Genomic DNA, 24,716 nt, shown 5'->3' with positions numbered 1-24,716 from the left:
GGCCTTTTTTGTCAGTGCTAGAGATTGAACCTTGGGGCTTGTGCATACTAGGGAAGCATACCGCCACGGAGCTGTATCCATAACTCTTAAAACACTTGGAAATTTGGAGAGAAGTGAGGGACCAGTGGGAATGGAGAGGAGGAGGAGAGGACCAACAGGAGTAGAGAAGAGGGGAGAGGGGACCAGTGGGAGTGGAGGGGGTGGAGACGGGAGGGTCATGGCAGGCAAATGAATGGATCACAGTACATTATACACATCTGTGAAAATGCCATAGTAAGGCCCTTTATTTTACACAATTAATGCACACTAATTATAGAAGTGAACGCCCTTGAAAGGAGTGTGTTAATGTTCTTGTTTTACCGGATGGTGTAACTAGAGCACAACTTAATGTTAACTGGCTTTCCCTCACATGTTTTTTGTCTTTTAAGGAGTGGAGGGGCTGGAGATTGAGACCAGGGGATTTTAATGATGTTGACCAGGCATCATTTAGTCCTTTATCTACACCCCATAATTGTTTTTCAAAAAGTGCCTATGGTAGAGCAGTAAAGAATGCATGTGCATACACACTCGTGTGCAGTTTTGAACTTATTGTGGACGCTTTAAAGACTGCAGAAGAGTGTATTCTTTGAGGTGGGGAATAGGTTGCTGCTTTCTAAACACTGGAGACTTTCTGTCTTGCTGCAGTCCTTTAATAATGCCATACTGCAAGGCAGTGAGTGATTCACGAACTGGTTACATAGTTGAGTGTTTGTTATCTATTCTGTATGATTTAGTGTCTGTTCTAGGTGCATTTGATTTAAAATAAGTTGATTTAATTTTGATTTTAAATCATTAGTCAAGAAAATACTATTTGCTCATTTTTCCTACAAAAGTACATTTTTAAATTTAATCTGAACAATTATTCTCAAGTATAGTTTCATTTTCCAAGATCATTTGGTATGTTGAAATGCAATACTTTATATAAAAATTTTCAACTTAATTTTACAGTTACCTCAGGAAGCAAATGATTTAGTTTGTGAACAAAAACCAGCTGAAATAGATACTGCTAAAGTTGTCTCTTGCTCATAATTGGTACAGATACAGACATTTTCATAATGACGTAGTCAGTATGTAGATAGGAATCTAAATCAGTATGAAAAATTTAAAATATTCCATTAGGCAGCTCATTGTTAATTCTCTTTGAAACCTTTTGATTAGAATTTCCAACCAATCACTCGGGGTCTATTGTAGAGCTACATATTGGATACTCACTAGCCCATCTCTATTCTTTTCCCAAATTCCCCACAGCAGGAACATGCCCCTAAGGATTATATTGTGCCTGCTGCACAAGAATGAGAAACTACGTTCACATCTTTAGCACCCACATTAAAAAGTCAGGCAGTGGTGGTATGTGTGTTTAGCCCTGAGGGGATCCCTACAGCTCATTGGCCAGCAAACTGGTGAGCTCTGGGCGCAAAGACAAACACAAACATAAACACTACATGCACAGGTAAAAACTCACCACAGGAAACACGGCATCCCTCACCAGAGTGTATTACCCTTCCTAGTGAAGGGGCTGAAAGACCTGGTCTAAATTAAATCACAAGTTATTATTATATTTTGCTAGGATATACTTTTGTTTCTGCTCCAGTCTACAGCAAGACATGAACCCCTATTAAATTTGTGATTCATTCACAAAACAAGTTTTAGTGGCTTGTGATTCCTTTGTCTCAGATTAAGGGTGAGCAGGGTTTTACTGTGAATACCTAGTGGTTAACAGTTAGCCTTGCTCAGAGGTAAAATTGAGGGTATAATATAGATAATCTATACAAGAGGGAAACCAGGCATGCAGCACACAGCTGTAATCCCAGCACTCAGGAAGCTGAGACTACAGGAAATCCAAGGCCAGCATGGACTCATAGACTGTGTCGGAAAAATGAAAGAGTAAAAAATGGCTGTGGCTGTTGTGTGACAATATCTGACTTGGAGCTTGTACTCTAAGCACTTAGGAGGCAGCGATGGAAGGGTACCTTGCGTTTGAACCCCACATGGGCTCAATAGTTCCAGGCCAGCCTAGCCTACAAGAGTGAGTCCCCTCTCTCAAAAAATGAAAAAAGAATTCAATATGGAATTGTGATAACTGAATATCATTTGAGGGGTTATGTACAGTATTTGTAAAAATAAAAGGAAGGATGGTGTTTTGTTTGCAAAGGTCCATCAGAAAAAGATTATTCGTTCATGCTTTATGGAACAGGTGGCAGCTTGACTTGCTGAGGCCTTTAATCTGTTGACCATGTTTAGACAATTAGCAAAATCACAATTCCATGTCAGTTTTCATCTTGAACAAGAATCATGTTCTTTAAGGACTCTAATTTTTATTTAAGTATTTCTTATTTTGGTGAAAAAATGAGTCATGTGCTTTGTCATTCCTATGGATGTCTGGTCTCTGAAAATGTGCTATTTCAATAAGTAATAGGCTGAGAGTATATATTACTGAATACTATTCTTTTTAGTGTTAACTATTCTGTGTATTTATTATATGTAATAGAAAATTAATAAACACTTTTAATATGAAACTAATATTTTAAACCATTCCACATTCTTTTCATTTTTTCTTATACAGAAGAGAGGGAGAGGAAGCAGCTAATTATGATAAACATATTACCATGCTAATAACTTCACTCATGAGAATGGTATTGATTTTTGCCCCGGAAGCATTTCCAAGGTTTCCAGATGGGTGTCAGTTCTACAGTACCTTCCTTAACCTGCAGACCCACAGTCTCCGTACAGCTGATTTTTCACTGCCTTTGCTTTTCATTTTTCCAGGGCTTCTATGTTTTCATTCCCTATAATGAGGCCATACACACTGCACATTGAATTATTCACAGCATGCAGTTCCCGGTCCCCCCACATGAGACTTGTATCCACAGTGGCATTCACTGAGGTGTCTGTCTGATGGTGTGATGTTTCAGGACTGGAGTATTTGGTGTTTCTTGGTTTGTTGTAATTTCATATTATCACCCAAGTTTAGTCTGTTCCCCTTTGATTTTTGTGTCCTTCCTTTCTGTGTCCTCCCCACCTCTCTGCTTCACCTTTCTTTTAGCAAAGATGAGGATTTCTACCTTCAACATACATTGTTGGTCTTGTCTTCTGTTTTTGTTAGGAGGGACAGCAGTGTGATAAAAGAGGAAATCAAAGCCTTTCTTGCCAATCGGAGGATTTCCCAAGCAGTTGTTGCACAGGTAACAGGTAAGAGCCGCAGAGCCCTTTATTCTAGAATCCCCGTCTCTACTGTCTCTGCCGTCTGTGCAGATGTTGGACTATCGCTTATATTTCCATGCTGCAGCCCTGTCAGCTTGGCCTGGTGACAGAAGCCTGGGGTTTAAACCAGGGCCTCTGGGATCAGAGACATGTTCCAGTGAGCTTTTAAGAAACTTGTGTTAGTAAAATTTGTAACATTATTAATAATAATAATTTGTAATAATAATCCCGATTTTGTAATTGAAAGGGGAATGTCATTTCCTTTTGATTATGGCAGAGCCTATGACACGCCATCAGCTGCTGTCTGTTTGATATTTTTAAAAGCGTCACAGTTCTCTAAATTAAATCTAGGATTTTACCAATAAAAATGGCTCTTGAGGAAAAAGTAAGTTGGGAGGGGTTTTCCTTTTTAGTTTGTGGGGTTTGTCATCATTAGGGCTTTGGTTTTGTTGTTGTTTGTTGCTTTTATGTTTTTGTTTGGTTTGGTTTTTTCCCTTGGGACAGGGTTGCATGCAGTCCACGCTAGCCTCAAACTCACTCCATGGCTGATAACAACCTTGAGCTCCTGATCCTTTTGCAGCCACCTCCAAAGTGTTGGGATATGTGCACCGCCATCGCCTACTGAAAGTTGTCTTTTGAATGACCATTTCTGTGTGAAACCTTCCTCACACCCCTCCTGAGAAGATAAGAGTCACCAGTGTCTTCTCTTTGTTCTCTATACCCATCCATTCTCCACCCAGCCCAGACCTCACCTACATGTGGTGTGTATGTGTCCTTCTCTACCCAGATTGCATCTTAAAAACGGAGCCCCTGAGTGTGAGTGCAGGTGTGTCATCATCGTTGGGTTGGGGTGCTCTTCCTTAGTCCTTAAGCTCCTAGAGGAACCACGAGTTCTTTCCAGTCCATTTCCACTTGCTGTTTTGTTACCCAGTCTGATGACAGTTAGAGTAATTGTCACTGCCACCACCACTTTTAGCATGCGGCTGCAAACTTAAGCCTTTGGGTATTTCAACCCCCTGCCTCAGTTTTTGTACTTTTGTGGTTACATGCTGGTATCTGAGCCATAGTAGCTCTTCCAGCTCTGCACTTGATCTTAGCCAAAAGGCCGAGAAGCGATCTTCCAGTTCTGATGTTCCTTCAGTGGTCCAAACACTGGTACATACTGAAGTGAATGTTGAGGTTATGCCTGCTCATTAATTTGATAAAATTATAACTTGAAAGCTGAAAGTATTAAATTTTATCCCTATACCTAATGTCAGCCAACCCTTTATGATACATACATGTGTATATCTCTTACTAATAATTCATTTTTATAAATGATGTCTTTGTTGCTCATAAAAGACTTAAACATGTCCTTTAATGTAGAAGTCTTAATGTTAAGGAAAAGTGTGAATTTAATTATTTAAGTCTTTAGGTATTTGCCAGTAGGATGGATGAGATCAATTATTTATCTTCAATAAACTAAATTACAGTGTGTAACACGCTATGAGAGTAAATTGAGCAGGCTTTACTGAAACTCACAGTGTAGTAGATTATGCCATGATGGGATGTTGTCTTTGCATCTTTGCTTTAGTTTCTCAGACTACAATCAACATGTGTTCTGATTTGCAACATATAGAGGGACAGCCAGACAAATCTGTAACATGATAGAACAAAATTGCAAAGTTGATGTTGTTCAGAAGAGAATATTTCTGAGAGTTGAATATACTAAAATTTGAAACATCTTATACTTAAATTTTTTTATGTGTACATGCATATATATGTATGTTGGGGTGAAAGGGTTTTTTTTTTTTCTTCTTCCTATTGTGTGTTCCAGGGATTAAAACTCAGGTCCTAATCCTTGGCAGCAAACACCTTTGCCCACTGAGCCATCTTGTCAGCCCAGGAAGTTCTATAATGCATCCCCTATGCCTATTTCTTATTGCCAAATTTTATTATGTATGTTCACGGCTGAATTTAACTACTTTCAGTTTTGAGACTCCTGCCCATTTGCATACTTTATGCATTCCTCCTTAGCACACCTCATTCTATTAGGGTGCTACCTGGCATTAGCGTAGTGACTCACCATAGGTTTAATCCTCAGAGGGTCTGTCACTGCACACGTGGAAAACTTCACACCCACCTGCCTGGTAGAGCTGGCTGAGGCATAAAGGAGCTGATTGGGTTTAGCTCAAACTACACATCAACAGGCACACCAAAGGTCTGATTCTGGGATGTTTGCCTGTTCAACCATCACATACATTATTTTGTGTTTAAGAAAGTTCGAGGGTTTTTTGTTTGTTTGTTTGTTTGATTTTGTTTTACTCTACAAAGCAAGAGAGTGAGGAAAGTAAAAGCAGGCTAATTTATTTTTTAATCTATTGGCTAGCTCACTGAGTTGTTTTTCTCATGTATTATGAATTAGTCACATTTGTGCCCCACCCTGTCCAGCCAGGAACCTAGCAGAAACAGTCATTCTCATGTCTTGGAAGAACAATAAGTTAATGATTGGCCATTACCTAGACATCCTTTTCTGTCGTTCTACAGCAGATTCTTTGAAAATCATTTGAGTTTGACTCTAGTATGTGAGATCAACCATAAGATAAAAATCAGAACGGATGGCGCCCAACAACAGAAAATGCTAAATAAGAAAGTGTAGCAAGGTGCCAAATTACGACACATGTGCTGTTCCAGAATCAAATGCAGAGGCTGCTTTTTATAGATTTGGAGGGCTTCTATAATAAGATAAACAAGAAGTGCAGGGGTGGGGTCTGTATAAATAATATCCTGCTGATAGGAGAAATGACAGTGTAAACAGGATATAATAACAGTGCCTGCTGAATTTCCAGCATGTTATTTGTAGATTCCGTCACAGTTGCAGCTGCTCCCACCATGGGTAGATTTTTACCTCTCTGAGAGGTCGGCCAAGATGCCAGCTTTTCACTAACAATGATAGGGTGTTGAGCATAGCCTTGGCTTTAGTAATAAACATGTATTTTATATTTACTCTCAGCAAAATGTTTTCTTAGGCTGTTCAAGCATTCCTAAAACAAACAAACAAACAAACAAAATTATAATGATCTCTGGGAAAAAGTGGGGATACTCAGAAAAAAAATGAGTAAATAAATAGTCAAAGTTTGGTGATAGCTTATCATCCAAAGAGATATACTAATTAGTGTTGTGTCTTCTTAAAGAAATAAGAAAAAAGTGTTAGCATCAGAATTTAAAGAACTTTATTACAGTTGTGTTGAATCGCTAGGGTACAGTGAGAAGCCAGCAGACACTGAGATTCCGTTCTTTCTGACATCCAATCATTGTGTGACCACACCCTCATTTCAAATGTAGGACTGTGACCAAATGATTGTTCTCTTAGTCCATGTAACAAAATGCTATAAACTGAGTTGAGTAGTGTAGTATACAAACATATACATGTATTTCTCACAGTTCTAAGGCAGGTTCCATGTCTGGGAACCTCTTGCTTTTCTGGCTCGTTCACTACTTATTCTTTCTTGCCATGTCTTCACATGGTGGAAAGGGTGAAGGGTCTTCCAGGCCCCTTAGGGTGCTAATCCTCTTCATGAAGGTCTGCCCATGTGACAACCCCCATCCAAAGATCCCCACATGTGAGCATCGCCACCTTAAAGACAAAGATCTCAACAAAAGGCATAGACGTTCACATTATAGCAGCTCCATTTTTTTCTGCTTGTCCAGTTCTAGTCTACTTTTAAACTACAACTACATTTGACACTTGTATCTACTTGCTTCTAATCTTTTTACTTCCAACTGTATTCAATTCACTTCCCTTGTTACTTTTCTCTAAAATGGAGAATAATAATATATACGCATCAGTTGTTTTGCCAAAAAAAAAAAAAAAAAGCCAACCAGTATTGCTGTCTTTCTTAATCAGAGAACTTTAGACCTGGTGTTATAAACCAACTAAGATATCAGTTTAAAAGCTAAACTTTATTCTTTAGAACAGTGTTTGGTTCACAACAACATTGAAAAAAATTTGAGAAACTTCCAAAATACCTCCTGGTCCACCGTGCCTACCCAGTCTCCTATATTGTCACCGCCCACAGTGGCACATTTGTTGCAGTCAGTGACCCTATGCTGATATGTCATTAGGAACTAGCATCCCTAGCTAGCAGTAGGCCCCCTTTTGGTAGTGCACATGCTATAGGGTCAAACAGCACACACCCACAATTACAATGTGACCTCACAGCCCTCAGAAGTTTTCTGTGCTCTGCTTGTCAGCTCTTTGCTCTTCCCAGTTCTTGCGACCATGGATCTTTGCCAAAGTGTCTTAGCATTGGAGTCAGGTTGTGATAGCTTCCGGCTGGGTTCTTTTAGTTAGTAACTGCACTGAGGGATCCTCTGTGTTGCTTGCTCGATGCCTAGCTCAGGACTCCTCTTCTTTTACTGCTGAGTAACATCTCCTTGTCTACACTCTGTCAGTTCCCTACAAGTGGACGTGTTACCTTCAAACTTTGTGAACTACGAAGATAATTGTTACTAAAAAATAGAATTTATATCTAAATTAGAATAGCAGTGTAGGTAGAGCATATATCAGACTGGAATTGCCCTGTTATAATAGTCAGAAAGAATTCATTTGCTCATTTGACAAGGCTTTATGGGGATTTGGCTGGCTTTAAGTAGATATCCAGTTTGAAAGCTGTCTGCTATCTGTCCTCACAATAAGCAGGCTTGTAGCTGGGCAGTCTGACTGTAAGTAAATGTTTGGAGCTGTGTGTAGTTCCTCTTTTCAGAGGCTTCCCCCTCTCTGTCTACAGGCTCTCTGTACCAGTGTAATTAGTGTTTTGTGTAATGTATTTGGGACTTCTATTGGCTTACAGGTCCTGAGGACTGTGTTTTCTTCTGTCTTCTTCAAATTCTGGGCAGACGGTCCTTTAGAGCCAGCACATGAGGGTGCACTGTTTCTTTCTCCTCCCAGGATGGAACACACCTCTTCCATGTGATGCCCATATTTTCTCACTCTGGTACAAAGAGTTCCTGAGGAGGCTTGTTTTAAACTAGCTCTCTATAGTTACTATAATGTATGTGTGAAGCCCTCTGGGCTTCTATAATCTCACATGAAGTGCATAGAGTTGTAAGTTTCCATGTGAAAGTTAGGTTGGCTGCCAACCTTACAGTGAGAACCATGTTTCCTACTTGAATTTAAAGTAGAACCCACATTAAACCGATTTCACAGGCCCAGAAGGCTTGCCAGTGACAGCCAAGGACGACACACACACAGGTGTGCTGCCCAGGCCAGTCTCAGAAGTTTTCAGTTCTCTTTTCACCTAAGATTGAAAAGCCAGCATGTAAACAACCCCGTGCCAGGCATATTATTCTCTGCAGAGCATAGCCTGCTCTTCCTTACCATGGGGAACAGTAATATGACGTGGCGAGGTGAGAGCAGCATGGCTCAGCAGAGGCTGTGCTCCCCAAGCCTAATGACTTTGAGTTCCATCTGTGGAGCTCACTGGGCGGAAGGGGAGAGCTGGCTCCTCAAAGTTGTTCTCTGATTTCCACATGCATTCTATGGTATGTACCTTACATACGCATGAAGTGAGTAAACATGTCATTTTTTTCTTTAAAGGTAGGCCTGGTAGCATACCTGTAATCCCAGCACTAAGGAGGTAGAGGCCATTGTGTCAAGAATTCAAATTATCCTTGGTTAAACTCAAGATCAGCATTAACAGTGTGATGCTAGGCTATAAACAAATAATAAATGCATAAAGGGACAATATCTACTTACAGGGATGTTCTAGGAAGAAAGTCAGGAGACCTAAAGACAGTCACAGACAGATGTGTGGACAGTGTTCTGCTTTTGAACATGTTCACCTTAAAGTGCCTGTCTATCCAAAATAACATTGCTATAGACTTGTCGCTATTATTTATGAAAAATTCTTAGAAACCGCCATTTTTTTAATTCTGTATTTAAAAGACAGGGAGTTTGCTATGTCATCCTGACTGACCTAGTATTCACTGTGTAGCTCAGCGTGTCCGCAACCTCACTTCCTTCCTCAGCCTTCTAAATAATGTGACTTTATAGTGCTACTGTGGTATTTTGTAAAACAATTTTTAAATTTAGTGTTTTGAGTTTGAGTTCTTTTAAAATCTAAAATATGCTATTTTCTTAAAGGTATTTGATTTCTTTTCACAGGTTTTATTTTTCTTTTTTAACAGAAAGATTGCCTTTTGCACCTAATTTCTTCCACTACTTAGATCACTTTTGAAGGCTGTTACACCAGTTTGCCATGATTTTGTCCAGGAGATATCATGTCTTTGAAGTATTTGTGTATAATGTTAAGACTAATCTCTCTTAGATTTTGTTGATCTCTGTATTCAGGCTCTGGTTTGGCCTTGTCATTGGGCAAATGGCTGATGTGAGTTCTAGAGCCAGTTCTGCTCTAGAGTGCATACACACTCAAGGCCAAACCTCCTTTTAGAGAGTTTTTATTTTTAGCTGTAATTGATGTGACACTTACCAAGTGCTAGATGCTATGCTAACTGCTTTATATAATTGAGAAACAGGTGTGAAGTCCCACAGTTACAGATAAGAAAACCAAGGCAAGGACCTGGCCTCTCATTCACTGCAGTCAGAGTTCTTCTTAAGCATAGGCAGGTCAGTGCGGAGAGAGTGCATGTAGAGGGCCAAGGGTATAATTAGAGCTGTGCAGGGCCTGGGTGCAGAGTAAGTTTTGTGTAGTAATTACCTGCTTTCTAGAGCAAGGTTTCTCCGAGTAATTTATCCAGTTCCATATCCAGGAAAGGCTTGAACCACCATTTTGAATCTTGGCTCTGCTTAATTCTCACCAGCATTCATTGCCCATTTATGGAGCTAGGCTACTCAAGACTAAATATGTTAACCACATTTTTAATAGTCCTCAATATATAACATGAACTTGTAGAAGGAATAAATTTAAAAATATATTATTTCCACCTTTATCTTTAATTTTTTCAAACCTTATTTTTAATGATGGTTCTTAAATGCTTTAACCTTCCTTGTAGCCCACCACCCGTCAGAGATAGTGGGAAAGAAAGGATATGTAGGAAGTGGACCTGTTTAGAAACATTCTTTGGAGCAACTCCCATCTGTGTTGTCTGGAGATCGGTGGTTCGTTCAGTTCACAGGTTAGCAGGCCGCTTGATCCGCTCACAAACACTTCATGGAAATACCAGCAACCCAGTTTAGTAGAGTTGGGTTAGCAACAGCAGTGACAAGACCTACCAGAGAGAGCCAGGCTTTAGCCTTGGCATGAGTCAGCAGCAAGGACCCCGAGGGATGCCAGGGGAAGTTCTCTGCTGTGCCTCTCTCAGGGATTCGAAAATTGGTGAAGTTGTGAGACTCACAAGCACCTTACAGCTAGCTCTATAAGCAAGCCTTGGAGCTCAACTATGCAGTGTAAGGTGGACCAATACATGGGTGTTGTTTAGCAAAGAATCTTTCATCACGTGTCTTTTCACGTGATTGCTTTAGCAGAATATCCTCTCTCCTCTGTCTGCTTCAGTAAAGTGTTCCTTCACTAGTCTGCCTTAGTCTTTCACCTGTGTCCACTTCAGGAAAACACGCCTTCTCCTCCACGTGTTTATCCCAGCAAAATACCATCTAACATAATTGACTCTTAAGTTTCCACTTCACCCACCTCACCCTCCCTTTTTGATGGGGGCTTCACTAATACCAGGGCTGGATTTGAGCTCCTGTGCAAAGGCTCTAAGCATGTGTTCGCCCTCCTGCATTAAGTTAATTTTCTACAGTAGAGAATTATATTCCTGAGGGATGGATTTCAGAGGAGGGTACGTATTAAAGCTCTTGTCCTTCTGTCACTTTTTTCTGTTGTCTTTCCCAGAACAGATAAATACTAGTTTCTTTAGAGATATTTTATACATTTATAAGCAAATAAATATATGTGTAAATCTTTTCTCTTTTTGTGCCAATTGTGTGTGTATATATATATATATATATACATACACACATACACACACATATACATACATACACACACGTACATACATACACACATGTACATACATATATAGTGTTAGCTGTCTTGCTTTTAATTTGGAAATTATCCTGTATTAGTATGTAAGGAATATGATAACATTTATTAAGCAAAAGCTGTGGTTTACCATCTTCTAGATAGCTTAATTTCAACCGGCTATTAATATTTACTACTTTGATGATCTTGCCTACCTTTTCAGTACAGTAAAAGTTAACTAAACACTTATTTGATACATTGACTACAATGTCCATGTATCATAAAGATAAGGTTTCTACTTAGACACACACACACACACACACACACACACACACAGAGGAGTAAATCATCTGATCCTTGATGCATGCTAGACAAGTGCTGTTCCAGAGTTATGGCAGTTCCAGTCTATAATTGATTTACTTTATTCTTTAAATTACAGCTCTTTTATTAGTAACATTTTCTTTTTTAAGTCCTCTAGTTTTAACCATGTAATTTATCCTACAGAAATGCTTTCTTATATCTTGAAGGATGATGGTATAATAATGTTTATTGTATGTGACATGGTAGCATAAAGCTGTGCATAGCCTGTGTCCATCAGATGGAAGCTGTTAGGTAAATTATGACTCATATGCATTATGTGTTACTGTCAGTCCAGAAACGAATAAGGCAATCTGTTGTAAGCAGAGTGAGTAAGAGAGTTAGCTGGAGGGTATGGATACAAAATGACTTAATTCTTTTTCTTTTTTAATTTATATGACATGCATGAGTTCTGTGTTTTAGAAAATAAAGCCCAGACCCAATTTTAAAAATATACACACCATTACAAGTTTAAAAGAGTATGTCGTAGCAAGAGTCAGTCTAAATCACAGCTTGTTTATGTACTGCCTGGTACCAGAATCACTGTGATGGTTTGCATATGTGCGGCCCAGGAAGTGGCACTATTAGAAGGTGTGGCCCTGTTTGAGTAGGTGTGTCACTGTGGGTGTGGGCTTTAAGACCCTCATCCTAGCTGCCTGGAAGTTAGTATTCTGCTAGCAGCCTTCAGATGAAGCTGCAGAACTCTCAGCTCCTCTCGCACCATGCCTGCCTGGATACTGCCATGCTCCCACCTTGATGATGATGGACTGAACCTCTGAACCTGTAAGCCAGCCCCAATTAAATGTTGTTGTCCTTTATGATTCTTGCCTTGGTTATTGTGACTGCTCATAACAGTAAGACGCTAACTAAGACAATCGCAGTAAGATTTGTGGGGTTTGGGGCAGTTGATACTGGCTTGGGCAGATGCTCTGTTGCTGGTTTCTTGTGTATTGTTGTAGACTGGTACAGAATGTTACCTTTGTTGACTTTCATTTATTGAGTGAATTCTATTCTCCCAACTTAAATCCCACTTAGTTATGGTATAATTTTTTTTAATATGTGGTTGGATTCAGTTTTCTGGTAATTTATTGAGGATTTTTACATATGCATTCATATGGGATACCAAGCCATGGTCCTCTTTGCTCTCTGGTCTGGTTGTGGGCAGCATTGCTTTCATGGCTTGAGTTGGGAATAGTTGGTAATTTAGGGGTTTTTTCCCCCTAGAATTTTGTTCACTTCACCTTGATTACAGATTTGGTTGACATAGCACTGTTCACAAAATTTCCTCATGGCCCTTTTTCTGTCTGCAGAGACAAGCCCAAGCCTCACCAATGAGTTCTTTCCTTTTGGCTCGTGTGTCTAGCTGCACCTAGGGGTCCTTGCACCTGCAAGCTTCTGTCAAAGCACTGCCTTGGCCTCTCCGTTGTGAAAGTTTATGATATGTTTTTTTTTCTTACATCTCAAAGTTATTTTATAATTTCTTCCTCTGCTCATTGGCTAGAAAAGTATTGTTTAATTTCTCTGGGTTGTTGGGTTTCCCAGGGTTTTTTCCCTGCTCTTTTCTTTTTCTCATTTAACTCAGGAGCTTCTACATTTTAGGCATGCACTCCACCACTGCTGCCTCCAGATGCCACTGATCCCATAGCAACTGGAGAAATAATCTGTTTATTCCTTCTGGAAATAGTGTCACCTTTTCTGGAGAGTGCTCCATGTACACTTCTCTGTAGTTTGAGGACTGAGGGACATGTCATTCTCTAGTGGAGTAAATGTCACCTTGGTAAGCATGAGAGTGACACGTTTTCTGCATGTGCTGGGTAGAATGTTTGCTCGGCTTTGCTTCCTGTGCATGTGTTGTTTCCTTATTGCTCTCTAACTATTTTATTTCTGGACAGTGGGGTACCTACAAGTGGGGTGCCGTTAGTCTTATGAGTTTCTCCCTTCAATTCTCATTAGGTTTTTGTTGCATGGAGTTTCCCCTCCCATAATTCCTCCCATTCCCCTGGACCTTCCCTTTCCCCCAAATCCACCCCCACACCCATCTCTCCCTAGAAAAGAGCAAGCCTCTGAGGGACATCAGCTGAACACAGCACAACAAGATATAGTAAGACCAGGCACAAACCTAGGTGGCAAGGCAACCTAGTAGGAGAAAAAGGCTTCTAAGATCAGGCAAAATAGTCAGAGCTATCCCCCACTCTCATTGTCAGGAGTTCCCCCTCTAAAACACCAAGCCAACCACCATAACCTAGATGGAGAAGACTTCATGTAGACCCATGCTGGTTCCACAATTGCCAATTCTGTCTCTATGAGCCCTGCTTAATTCATTCTGTTGGGTTATCCTCTCCTGTGCTCTTGACCCCTCTGGCTCTCACTGTGACTTCCCTTAAGCTCTAAGAGGAGTGACCTAATGGAGACCTCTAACCTGGGCTGTCTCTTCACCTAATATCTAGCTGTGAATCTTTGTGGACCGCCCTTCAGCTGATGATGAGTGGACTTGGCACCAGTCTATGAATATAGCAGACCATCATTAGGGATCATTTCATAGACAACCCCACACCCCCACTGCAAATGGTTCTACTCAGGTCTCTGGGTTATCCAACTTTTGGTTGCTGGTTATCCAGGCAATGTCAGGCTTGGGCTCCCTCTTGTGGCATGGGCCTCAAATTAGACCAATCATTGGTTAGACACTCCTACATGTTCTGCTCCATCACTGCCCTAGCACATTTTGTGAGCAGGACAGATTGTAGGTTGAAGATTTTGTGGCTAGGTTGGTATCCTAGTCCCACCACTGGAAGTCTTGCCTGTTTATAAACAATGTTCAGGCTCTATATCCTCCATTAGTAGGAGTCCTTGTCAGGGACTACCTTGTAGATTACAGAGGGTTTCAATTGCACTAGGTTTCCACGTCACCCTGCAAATGCCTTCCTTTTCCAGTTTTCTCTCCCATGCTCTCTTCCTCTACCCTCACACTTGATCCTTCCTATTTTCATTCTGGCTTGCCCCTAGTCCACCTGCAAAATCTATTCTATTTCCTCTTCTCAGGAGATCCATGTTTACCCCCTTGAGCCTTCCCTGTTACTTAGCCTCTTTGGGTCTGTAGATTGTAGCATGATTATCCATTACTTACCAGCTAATATCCTCTTATAAATAAGCACAAACCATGTTTGTCTTTCTGAATCTGTTACCTCACTCAGGATAATTTCTTCTACTTCCATCCATTTGCCTGTAAATTTCATGTTGTCATTTCTTTTTAACTGATGAGTAATGTTTTTACATTTTCTTTATTAGTTCTTCAGTTTGGGAACATCTATGCTGTTTCTAATTTTTGGCTATTATGAATAAACCCACTGTGAACATAGTTGAGCAAGTGTCCTTGTGGTATGATGGAGCATCCTTTGGGTAACTGCCCCAAAGTGGCATAGCTGGATCTTGAAATAGATTGATTCTCATTTTCTCGAGGAACTGGCACACTGATTTCCATAGTGGCTTACAAATTTGCACGTCACCAGCAATAGAGGAGTGTTCCCCTTGCTCCACATCCTCACCAGCATGAACTGTCACTTGTGTTATTGATCTTAGCCATTCTAACAAGTATAAGATGGGATCTCAAAGTAGTTTTGATTTGCATTTTCCTGATGGCTAAGGATGTTGAACATTTCTTTTAAGCAGTTTCAGCCATTCACAATTCCTTTATTGAGAATTCTTTGTTAAGTCCTGTACCCTATTTTTTAATTGGATTGTTTTGTTAGTTGATGTCTAGTTCCTAGAGTTCTTTTTGGCTAGTTTTGTTTTGTTCTTCAGACAGGGTTTTTCTGTGTAGCCCTGACTATCCTGGAACTCATTATGTATTTGAAGCCAGGTCAGGCTGGCTTTAAACTCACTGTTTGTGCCTCCACAGTGCTAGGATCAAAAATATGTACCACCACAGCCAGCTGAGTTATTTATAATTTTGGATATTAGCCTTCTATCAGATGTGGAGTTGGTGAAAATCTTTTCCCTTTTTTCCTTTTTGTAGGCTGCCATTTTGTCCTATTGATGGTGTCCTTTGTCTTACACAAGCTTTTCAGTTTCATGAGGTCCCATTTATTAATTGTTGATCTTCATGCCTGTCTTAATGGTGTTCTGTTTAAGAAGTTGTCTCCTGTGCCAGTGTGTTCAAAACTATTATTTCCCACTTTTCTCTTATATTGGCTCAGTGTGTCTAGTGTTATGTTGAGGTCTTTGATCCACTTGGACTTGAATTTTGAGCAGCGTGATAAATATGGTTCTATTTGTATTCTTATACAGTCAACATCCAGCTATACCAGCACTGTTTGTTGAAGATGTTTTCTTTTTTCCATTTTGTATTTCTGGCTTTTTTTTTTTTTAATCAAAAATCTGGTGTCCATAGGTATGTAGGTTTATTACTGGGTCTTCTATTCAATTCCATTGGTCAATGTGTCTGTTTTTATGCCAATACCATTTCTTTTTTATTACTATACCTCTGTAATAACGGCTTGAAATGAATATAACCAGAAGTTCTTTTATTGTTCAGGATTGTTTTAATCCTTGGCTTTTTGTTTTTCCTTATGAAGATGAGAATTGTCCTTTCAAAGTCTATAAAGAAGTGTGATGAAATTTAGATGATTATGTTTAATCTGTTGATTGCTTTTAGTAGGATGTCCATTTTTACTATGTTAATTCTACTCATCTATGAGCATGGGAGATTTTTCCATCTTCTGATATCTTCCTCAATTTCTTTCTTCAGAGGCTTGTAAGTTTTTATCATTCAAGTCTTTCACTTGATTGATTAGGAGTTACCCCAAGGTATTTTATATTACTTGTAGCTATTGTGAAGGGTGTTGTTTCCTTGATTTCTTTCTCAGTCCATTTGTATATAGGAAGGCTCCTGATTTGTTTGCTTGTTTATTTAATCTGAAACCGCTTTACTAAAGGTGTTTATCAGCTGTAGGAGTTCCCTGGTAGAATTATTTGGGTCTTTTATTACATACTATCATATCATCTGCAAATAACAATACCTTGATTTCTTTCTTTCTGATTTATATTCTTTGACCCCCTCTGATTGTTTTATTGCTCTCACTGGAACTTCAAGTATTATATTGAATAAATATGGAGAGAGTAGACAGACTTGTCCCTATTTTAGTTGAATTTCTTTTAGTTTCTCTCCATTTCATTTGATATTGTCTATGGGCTTGCTGTAATTCCCTTTTTATATGTACCTTGTATTCCTTATCTCTCCAAGACTTTTATCCTGAATGGGTATTGGATTTTGTCAAAGGTTTTTTTCAACATCTACTGAGATGGTCATGTGGTTTTGGTTTCTTTCTTTCTTTCTTTCTTTCTTTCTTTCTTTCTTTCTTTCTTTCTTTCTTTCTTCCTTCCTTCCTTCCTTCCTTCCTTCCTTCCTTCCTTTCTTTCTTTCAGTTTGTTTCTATAGTAAGTTACAATGACTGATTTTTCTTATATTGAACTATCTCTGATTCTCTGGGATGAAGTCTGATTGGTCATGTAGATAATCTTTTTGATGTATTCTTAGGTTCAGTTTGAGAGTATGTAACTGAGTTCTTTTTTTTGTTGTTGGTGGTGTTGTTTGCATCTGTGTTCATAAGGGAAATCGGTCTGTAATTCTCTTTCTTAGTTGAATGTTTATGTGGTTTGGGTATCAGGGTCACTATGGCCTCATACAATGAGTTTGTCGTTGTTCCTTCCATTTCTATTGTGAAATAATTTAAGGAGTATTGTCCCTATTTTGAAAGTCTGTAGAATTCTGTGCCAAAACTGTCCTGCACTGAACTTTTTTTTTTTATTGGGAGACTTGTAATTGCTGCTTCTATTTCCTTAGGGGTTATAGGTCTTTTAAGTTGTTTATATGACCTTAACTTTGGCAAGTGGTATCAAAAGAATTATCCATTTCCTTTAGATTTTTTTAATTTTGTAGAGTATAGGTTTTTAAAGCATGACTTTGTAATTCCTTGGATTTCTTTGGTGTCTGTTGATATGTTCTACTTTTTGTTTCTGATTTTGTTAATTTGGATATTCTCTTCATGTATTTTAATTAGATGGATACTGAAAAGTTTGTCTATCTTGTTGATTTTTCACAAAACAAAACAAAAACCAACTCATTGACTCTTTGTATTGTTCTCTGTTTCTATGTATTGATTTCAAGCCCTCGTTTGATGATTTCCTTCTGCGTACTCCTCTTGTGTTTGCTTGTTTGTTTGTTTTTGTTGTAGAACTGTCAGGTGTGCTGTTAGATTGTTAATATGAGATTTCTCTAATTTCTTTAAGAAGGCACTTTGTGCTATGAACTTAACCTCTTAGCGCCACTTTCATTGTGTCCCATAAGTTTGAGTATTTTCTGTATTAATTTTCATTGAATTCTAGGAAGTCTTCAATTTGTTTTTTATTTTTTTATTTCAATCTTGACTCAGTTTTCATTTGTAAGGGTCCAAAAATCACTGAAGCAAGACCCCAGACTCAAGATAGTATGCAAAAATTCTGCAGAAACATCTAGCATGCAAGAGTCACCATTGTTCAGAATGGCAACCCAGATAGAGACATTCGAGTCCTTTTATAACAGGACTGCTTAATTGCTTCTGAGATAACAGCAGACTTCTAAAACTTAGGGCACATTCCAAGGGGTTACAGAAACTATTAATCGGAGGTCATAAAGAAGACATAAACCACAGAACCCCAGGTGCAAAAACAGGAGATAAGATATTGACTGGGTTTATTTAAACAAGACTTCAAAGATGGCTTAGTTTTAGTCTTAAACTTTCCATGACCCTGCAAGTTAGTAACAAATGGTGAAAGTTAAGATAATTGTTTCTAGTATATGCAAGTAGACATTCTCTGTTACAACAGAGAATAAGAAATTCTCTTATTCAGTTTATGACTAAATTTATGTGCAGATTCACAGTGAGCTTTTTACCATGTGAACATCTGCTCTGAGAGTCCTATAAGAACTGAGAACAAAAGGCAGAGATAAGTTCCCCCTCTCCTTTTCTCCCTGACACCAACTTAGAGCCCCCAAATTCCTGTAGGCTGCTTTCTCTAACTTCCCCACTGTTTCACTTTGAGGTGCCAAGGAGAGGCTGCACTTTCCAGCCTTAAAGTGACTTAGTCAGATGGATTAGCTGAGAGAGCAAGTACCTTACTTTGCAAGTGGCTTGTGGCCTAATTTCTGGGTGGAGATAAATGGAATATGAAAAACGAACTTCTCACATTCAGTAGAGAGTTGTTCAGTTTCCATGAGTTTGTAAGCTTTCTGTGGTTTCTGTTATTGTTGTTGTTGTTGTTGAAATAGTCTCATATGTGCAGGGGGTATTTCGGGATTTCTGTATTGTTGAGGCTTGCTTTGTGGCCCAGTATATGGTCACTTTTGGAGAATGTTCTGTGAGGTACAGAGATAAATGTATATTAATTTGTATTTGGGTGAAATGTTCTGTAGATATCTGATAGGTCCATTTGGTTTATAATGTCTGTTAGCTCCAGTATTTCTCTGTTTAGTTTTTATCTAGATGGCTTGTCTGTTGATGAGATAGACAGAGTGTTGAAGTCTTCCACTATCAGTTTAGGAGGGTCATTGTGTGATTTAGGACTTAGTAATGTTTCTTTTACATTTGAGGATGCCCTTGCATTTGGGGTGTAGATGTTAAGAACTGAAACATCTTCATGGATTTTTCCTTTGGTAAGTATGAAGTATTTTTCCCTGTCTCTTTTGACTGGTTTGAAATCTCTATTTTGTTAAATATTAGAATGGCAAAACCAGCTTGCCTTGTAGGTCCATTTGCTTGGAAAGTCTTTTTCCAACCCTTTACTCTGAGGTAATGTCATCATTGAAGTTAAGGTGTATTTCTTGTATGCAGTAGAAGGATGGGTTCTTTTTCCTTATCCGTTTTTGCTATTCTGTGTGTGTGTGTGTGTGTGTGTGTGTGTGTGTTTTAATTTGGAGAATTGAGTCCATTGATATTGAAAATATAAATATCTAGTAATTATTAACACACTGGTTTTGGTCATGTGAGATTATTTCCTGTGTTTTCGTGGGTGTAGTTAACCTCCTTGGGTTAGAGTTTTCCTTCTAATACATTCTGTAGGTCTGACTTTGTAAATAGATATTGTTTAAATTTCATTTTATTATGGAATATATTGTTTTCTCCATCTATGGTAATAAAAAGTTTTGCTAGGTCTAGGCTGCATCTGTGGTCTCTAAGAGTCTGCAGTACATCTGTCTAGGCCCTGCTGACTTTTGGAGTCTCCATGGAGAGACTGGTTGTAATTCTAATAGGTCTGCTTTTATATATTACTTGTTCCTTTTTCCTTTCAGCTTTTAGTATTTTTTCTTTGTTCAGTATGATTAGTGTTTTGATTATTATATGGCGAGGGGACTTTCTTTTCAAGTCCAGTCTATTTTGTGTTCTGTATGCTTCTTGTATCTTTATATGCATTTCCTGCCTTAGGTTAAAATTTTTTTCTACTATGATTTTGTTAAAAATATTTTCTGGGCCTTTGAGCTGGAATTCTTCTCCTTCCTCTATTTCTATTTTTCTTAGATTTGGTCTTTTCATAGTGTCCCAGATTTCCTGAATGTTTTGTGTCGGGAATTTTTCAGACTTAACATTTTTATTGTCCAGTATATGTATTTCATCTATCATATCTTCAGTGCCTAAGATTTGGGCCTCCACTTCTTTTGCTTCTGTAGTTCCTGTTCACTTACTAGATTTTTCATTGCCAGAATTCCCTCAATTTGTGTTTTCTTTATTCTGTGTCCGTTTTCAGGAACTGTTTTGTTTTCTTCAAGTGTTCTCCCCACCCTACTTGGCCTTCTTCCTCCAATTTTTTTTGTTTGTCTTTTCCTGGATTTTTTAAGGAGTTTATTCGTTTCCTCTTTGAGGACTTCTATCTTCCTCATAACCTTAGTTTTAAAGTCCTCTTCTTGTGCTTCAGCTGTGTTGGGATACTCAGAGCTTACTACATAGGCTCCCTGGGCTATGGTGGGGAGGTACTTACTGCCGTGGCTGTTGCGGATTGTGTAATGAACACTGGCCTCTAGGCATTGGGTTTGAGGAGGAGATTATAGATCCAGGTGCTGGTTTCTGAGATTGTCTTTGTTGGATGGTATTTTGTTCCTTGGTTTGTTTTCTTCTGGTCTTGTGGCCAGTGTGGCCTGTGGTTGAGCAGGTGTCTCTGCCCAAGTTGGGGGCTGGGACACCAGGATGAAAAGAAGTGAGGGTTGGGAATATATATGGGTGGACCCACGGGAGGGCAGCTTACCTGGGGTTCTGGTGGCCAGTGTGACTTCTGGGTGAGGAGGCCTTGAATATATAGGTTTTTTTGTTTGTTTGTTTGTTTGTTTGTTTGTTTTAATCTGTTCCGTCAGCTTCTGTCTTCTTTTGTAGTGTTTAATTCATTAAGATTTAATGTGATTAGGGTAAGCATGATTTATATTTACTACGTTCTCTGTCTATCTTGTGCCTTTTTAGGTTTTTTGTTTTTGTTTTTTTGAGACAGGGTTTCTCTGTGTAGCCCTGGCTGTCCTGGAACTCACTCTGTAGACCAGGCTGGCCTTGAACTCAGAAATTCACCTGCCTCTGCCTCCCAAGTACTGGGACTAAAGGCGTGCGCCAGCACACCCAACCCACCTTTTTAGTTTTTATTGCTTCCTCCTTTGGTTAAGTGGCTACTTTCTAGTGTACGAATTTAAATCCTTGTTATTTGTTATTATAGTTTGAGTTGTTCTTTTGACAGTTGCACCAAGGATTACTCTTAACATGTTAGTGTATAATAATTTATCCCAGATTAATATCAACTTAATTTCAAAACAACTTTGCTCTTACATATAGCTTCATTTTTTCATGTTTTGTGATATTGTTGTTATACACATTGCATACTAATTTTATACATGTGTTCATTAACATACAATATGTAATTATATGTTACACTTGCCTTTTCAACAGAATAGTACCAGGTACTTAGGGACTAAAAACGTACCATTGTCTTTTCTATTTACGTATGTGGCTTCTTTCTTCTTTCTGTGTTCGTCTGCTGTCACTTGCTCCACCACAGCAGCAGCAGGAGGGCATGACAGCAAAGCTGCTCAGCTCCCAGAACCAGGAAGCAGGGAGACCAGAGGGGATGTAGACCTTCCAGTGTGCCCCAGTCTTCCAAGCAGGCCTGACCTCTCAGAAGCCATCAGTTATGGCTGTTTTGAGATGCACCCCATAAAACCCCTCCTTTTCTGTCTTCAGTGTATTCAAGCTCCTGTCCTCTGTGCTTTCATTATATATACCCTAGGAAGTCCTTATTTCAGAGACTCCCCGTGGCACGGCCTTGCATTCCTCAGGCAGTGTCCTAAGTATCCTTCCCATGGCTTCTCAGAGGAACCTACTCTCAGCCCTAGCGAGCACACCTTGTACATAATCCTTCTTTTCCCTCTTTTACTTTTACTTCTTAGCTTTGATTTTAAAGCATTTTTATTACAGTTTTGCTTATTTTGCATGCATGGGTGGAGGCACATGTATGCTGTAGCTTATGGGTGGAGATCAGAAGGCAACTTGTGGGAATTGGTCTCTCCTTCCACCATAGCTATTGAACTTGGGCTGTCCGACTTGGTGGCACCTCTATGTGCTGAGACATTGCTTTATGGTGCTCGTAGGTGTGAAATTTTGAGTTAACATACATGACGATCACTAGGCACCTTAAAAATGTTAAGATTTTTCATCAAAATTCCTGTGATTTTAGCCATTATTTTCTCAAAATCTTCTTTATTTACTGTGGTGTGTCCTAAGAGTCTCGCCTGTATTTAGCATGTGTGGTGGTATCCCATGTGTTTATGAAGCTTTGCTTTGTAGTACTCCTTCTTGTCTTCTGTTCCCATAAGTCATCTCAGCTGACGGTTGCAATGCGGTGATGAATGCTTCTGTGACTTCTTACTTGCCATGGAACCCTACCAGCAAACTTTTCGTTTCATTTATACTTTTGTACTCCAAAATTTCTGTCTAGTTCTTCCATATAATTGTCTCTGTTGATAGTTTTTATAGGATAAGCCATTTTTCTCATCCTTTTCTGTAGTTTTTTAGACTGTTCCTATGTCGAGTAAGTCTGTTATCCCAGTGTCCGTAAGGACACGTCTTCCTGTGGTTGTATTGTGTTTGTTATGGTGTGTTGTTTGGCTGTTTGATCGATTGCAGGCAGTGTCTCACTCTGTAGCCTCAGCTGGCTTTGAACACTTGCTGCTCCTTCTCCCTCAGCCTCCTGAGGATTCGGGCCTGAGTCACCATGACTAGCTTCCAGGTCAATTTTTATTGATTCTTCTTTTTAAAGACATATTTACCAATAGTGTGTGTGTGTATGGGGGGGTGGTGATATGGACCCTCATGGCGGCCTGTTGTTGGATCCTTGGAACTGGAGCTCCAGATGATCGAGAGCTGCTGTGTAGGTGCTGCATGGTGAGCCCTTGATAGTTTGCACAGCCTTGAAAAGGGTGACTTTGAGCATGCTTGTCAGTGCCTTTATAGAAGTTGTCTTGCTTTCCTTTCACAGAGGCATGCCATCGGTAGAGATTTTTTTTTTTTTTTTTTTGGTAGAGGTTCTTGCTGTACCCTTCCCACTCACTTTACTGCAGCTGCACAGATCCTGAAGGAACAGTGACCCCAATTTATCTCTGTAATGTATTGTCCTCCAAATATGAAAGGGATAAGGCCTGGCTAAGCCAGCACCAGTCAACTTGTACTAGTAAGAAGAACTCCATGTGAGATAGTGCCAACAAGAATTAAGCTGAAAATGCGAAAATTATGTATAGACTGGAATCAGAACCAAGAAAGGGCAGGAAGAGAACTATATTTTGAGTCATACCATGATCACACACATACACATCTTTCAAAACTCATTGTATACATAGGAGAATATACCTTTGTAGAATATACCTCAGTTTACAACAAATATACAGGGCTTCAAAGTCAGAAAATTGGGGAATGAGAAAATCTTGAATCCATTTAAACCTAGCCCTGAGAAAGTTATGGTGGAACTCTGGGTCAGGACCAAATGAAAGTGCTGACTAAAGATCAGAAGTTAATGTGAAGATTACAGTAAAGATAGAGGTCCCAGAGCCAGTGTGTGTGGCTTTGTCATCTGTTGCTGCATAAAATTTTATCCCAGAATTTATTAGCATCTTGAAACATAAGCCTCTAGTATTCCAGACAATATACATCAGAAATGCAGAAGCAGCTTAGCCAGGTTAGTTAAGCTTTAGCTTAAAAGCTGAATCTAACTCCCTCTTCCAACCTCCATGGACATCAGGCACACACACATGTGGACTTACATCATTCATACACACAACAGAAAATTTAAGTCTTTAAAAAGAATAGTCAATAAAAAGTCACCGTGAAGCTGGTCCGATGACTCAGCTCTAACCCCAGCACTCAGGAGGCTGAGGAAGAAGAAGCAGCAAGCGTTCAAAGCCTGCTCAGGCTACAGAGTGAGACACTGCCTGCCATCGAGCAAACAGCACAAGACAGAGCTAGAGGTCTCCTGAGGTTGCTGTCCCCTGGGTTAAGTAAGGAATTGGATGCACAATGTGCACGGTGGAGAAAGTCAGTCCCTTACTATGTGTATGCTCTTTAAAAGTTTATGTGTTACGTGTATTGGAAAGGGCTTATGCATCCATACCAAACAAACAAGAATGATTCTAAGGTAATAAATAAGAAAGTGGTGGAAAAAAAGTGTTTTCTTATGTGTGTTCAACATACTTGAATTTTTATAGAGAATATATAATTAGAATATAATTATAATGTGGCACTCAAAAGCACTAAAATAGGAAGCTTAAGTGTGGGAGACAAGCTTGAGGCACATAGTGACTTCCAGGCCAGCCAGGGCTATCTAGTGAGACTCTGGCTCAAATATAACAAAACATTTCTAAACATAGCTCTGATTGAGGTGGAAAATTGCTGAAGGATGTGCAATGCTCTTAACTTAAGAGGAACATTCATAAGGATTTTGTATTTGTGGTTCTGAGATGGCCTGTTCGGGTCACCAGAGTCGTTACAGTTGCTCAGGTAAAAGAGCTGATTCCAGAACAGAGGAGAGATGACAAGAAGAAAGAGCTTTGGTAAAACTGCGAGCCTTAGGGGAGGGAGTGGGTGAGAGGTTAAGCTGAGCCAACTC

General features: G+C 39.4%; 1 protein-coding gene across 10 annotated transcripts in view; it reads left to right on the top strand.

The window, feature by feature from the left end:
- Positions 1-24,716, top strand: part of Hmbox1 (homeobox containing 1) — a 143,128-nt gene that overhangs the window by 63,751 nt on the left and 54,661 nt on the right. For all 10 annotated transcript variants that reach the window (XM_021181577.2, XM_029469105.1, XM_021181574.2 and 7 more), the window contains exon 4: positions 3,143-3,228. In XM_021181577.2, coding sequence (XP_021037236.1) covers positions 3,143-3,228 — 86 coding nt within the window. The remainder of the gene's footprint in view (positions 1-3,142; positions 3,229-24,716) is intronic.

This window comes from Mus caroli, chromosome 14, assembly GCF_900094665.2.
Source record: "Mus caroli chromosome 14, CAROLI_EIJ_v1.1, whole genome shotgun sequence".
NCBI classification, from domain to species: Eukaryota; Metazoa; Chordata; class Mammalia; order Rodentia; family Muridae; genus Mus; species Mus caroli.
The sequence above is the reverse complement of the archived record's forward strand: the minus strand, read 5'-3'. Positions and strand labels throughout refer to the sequence as shown.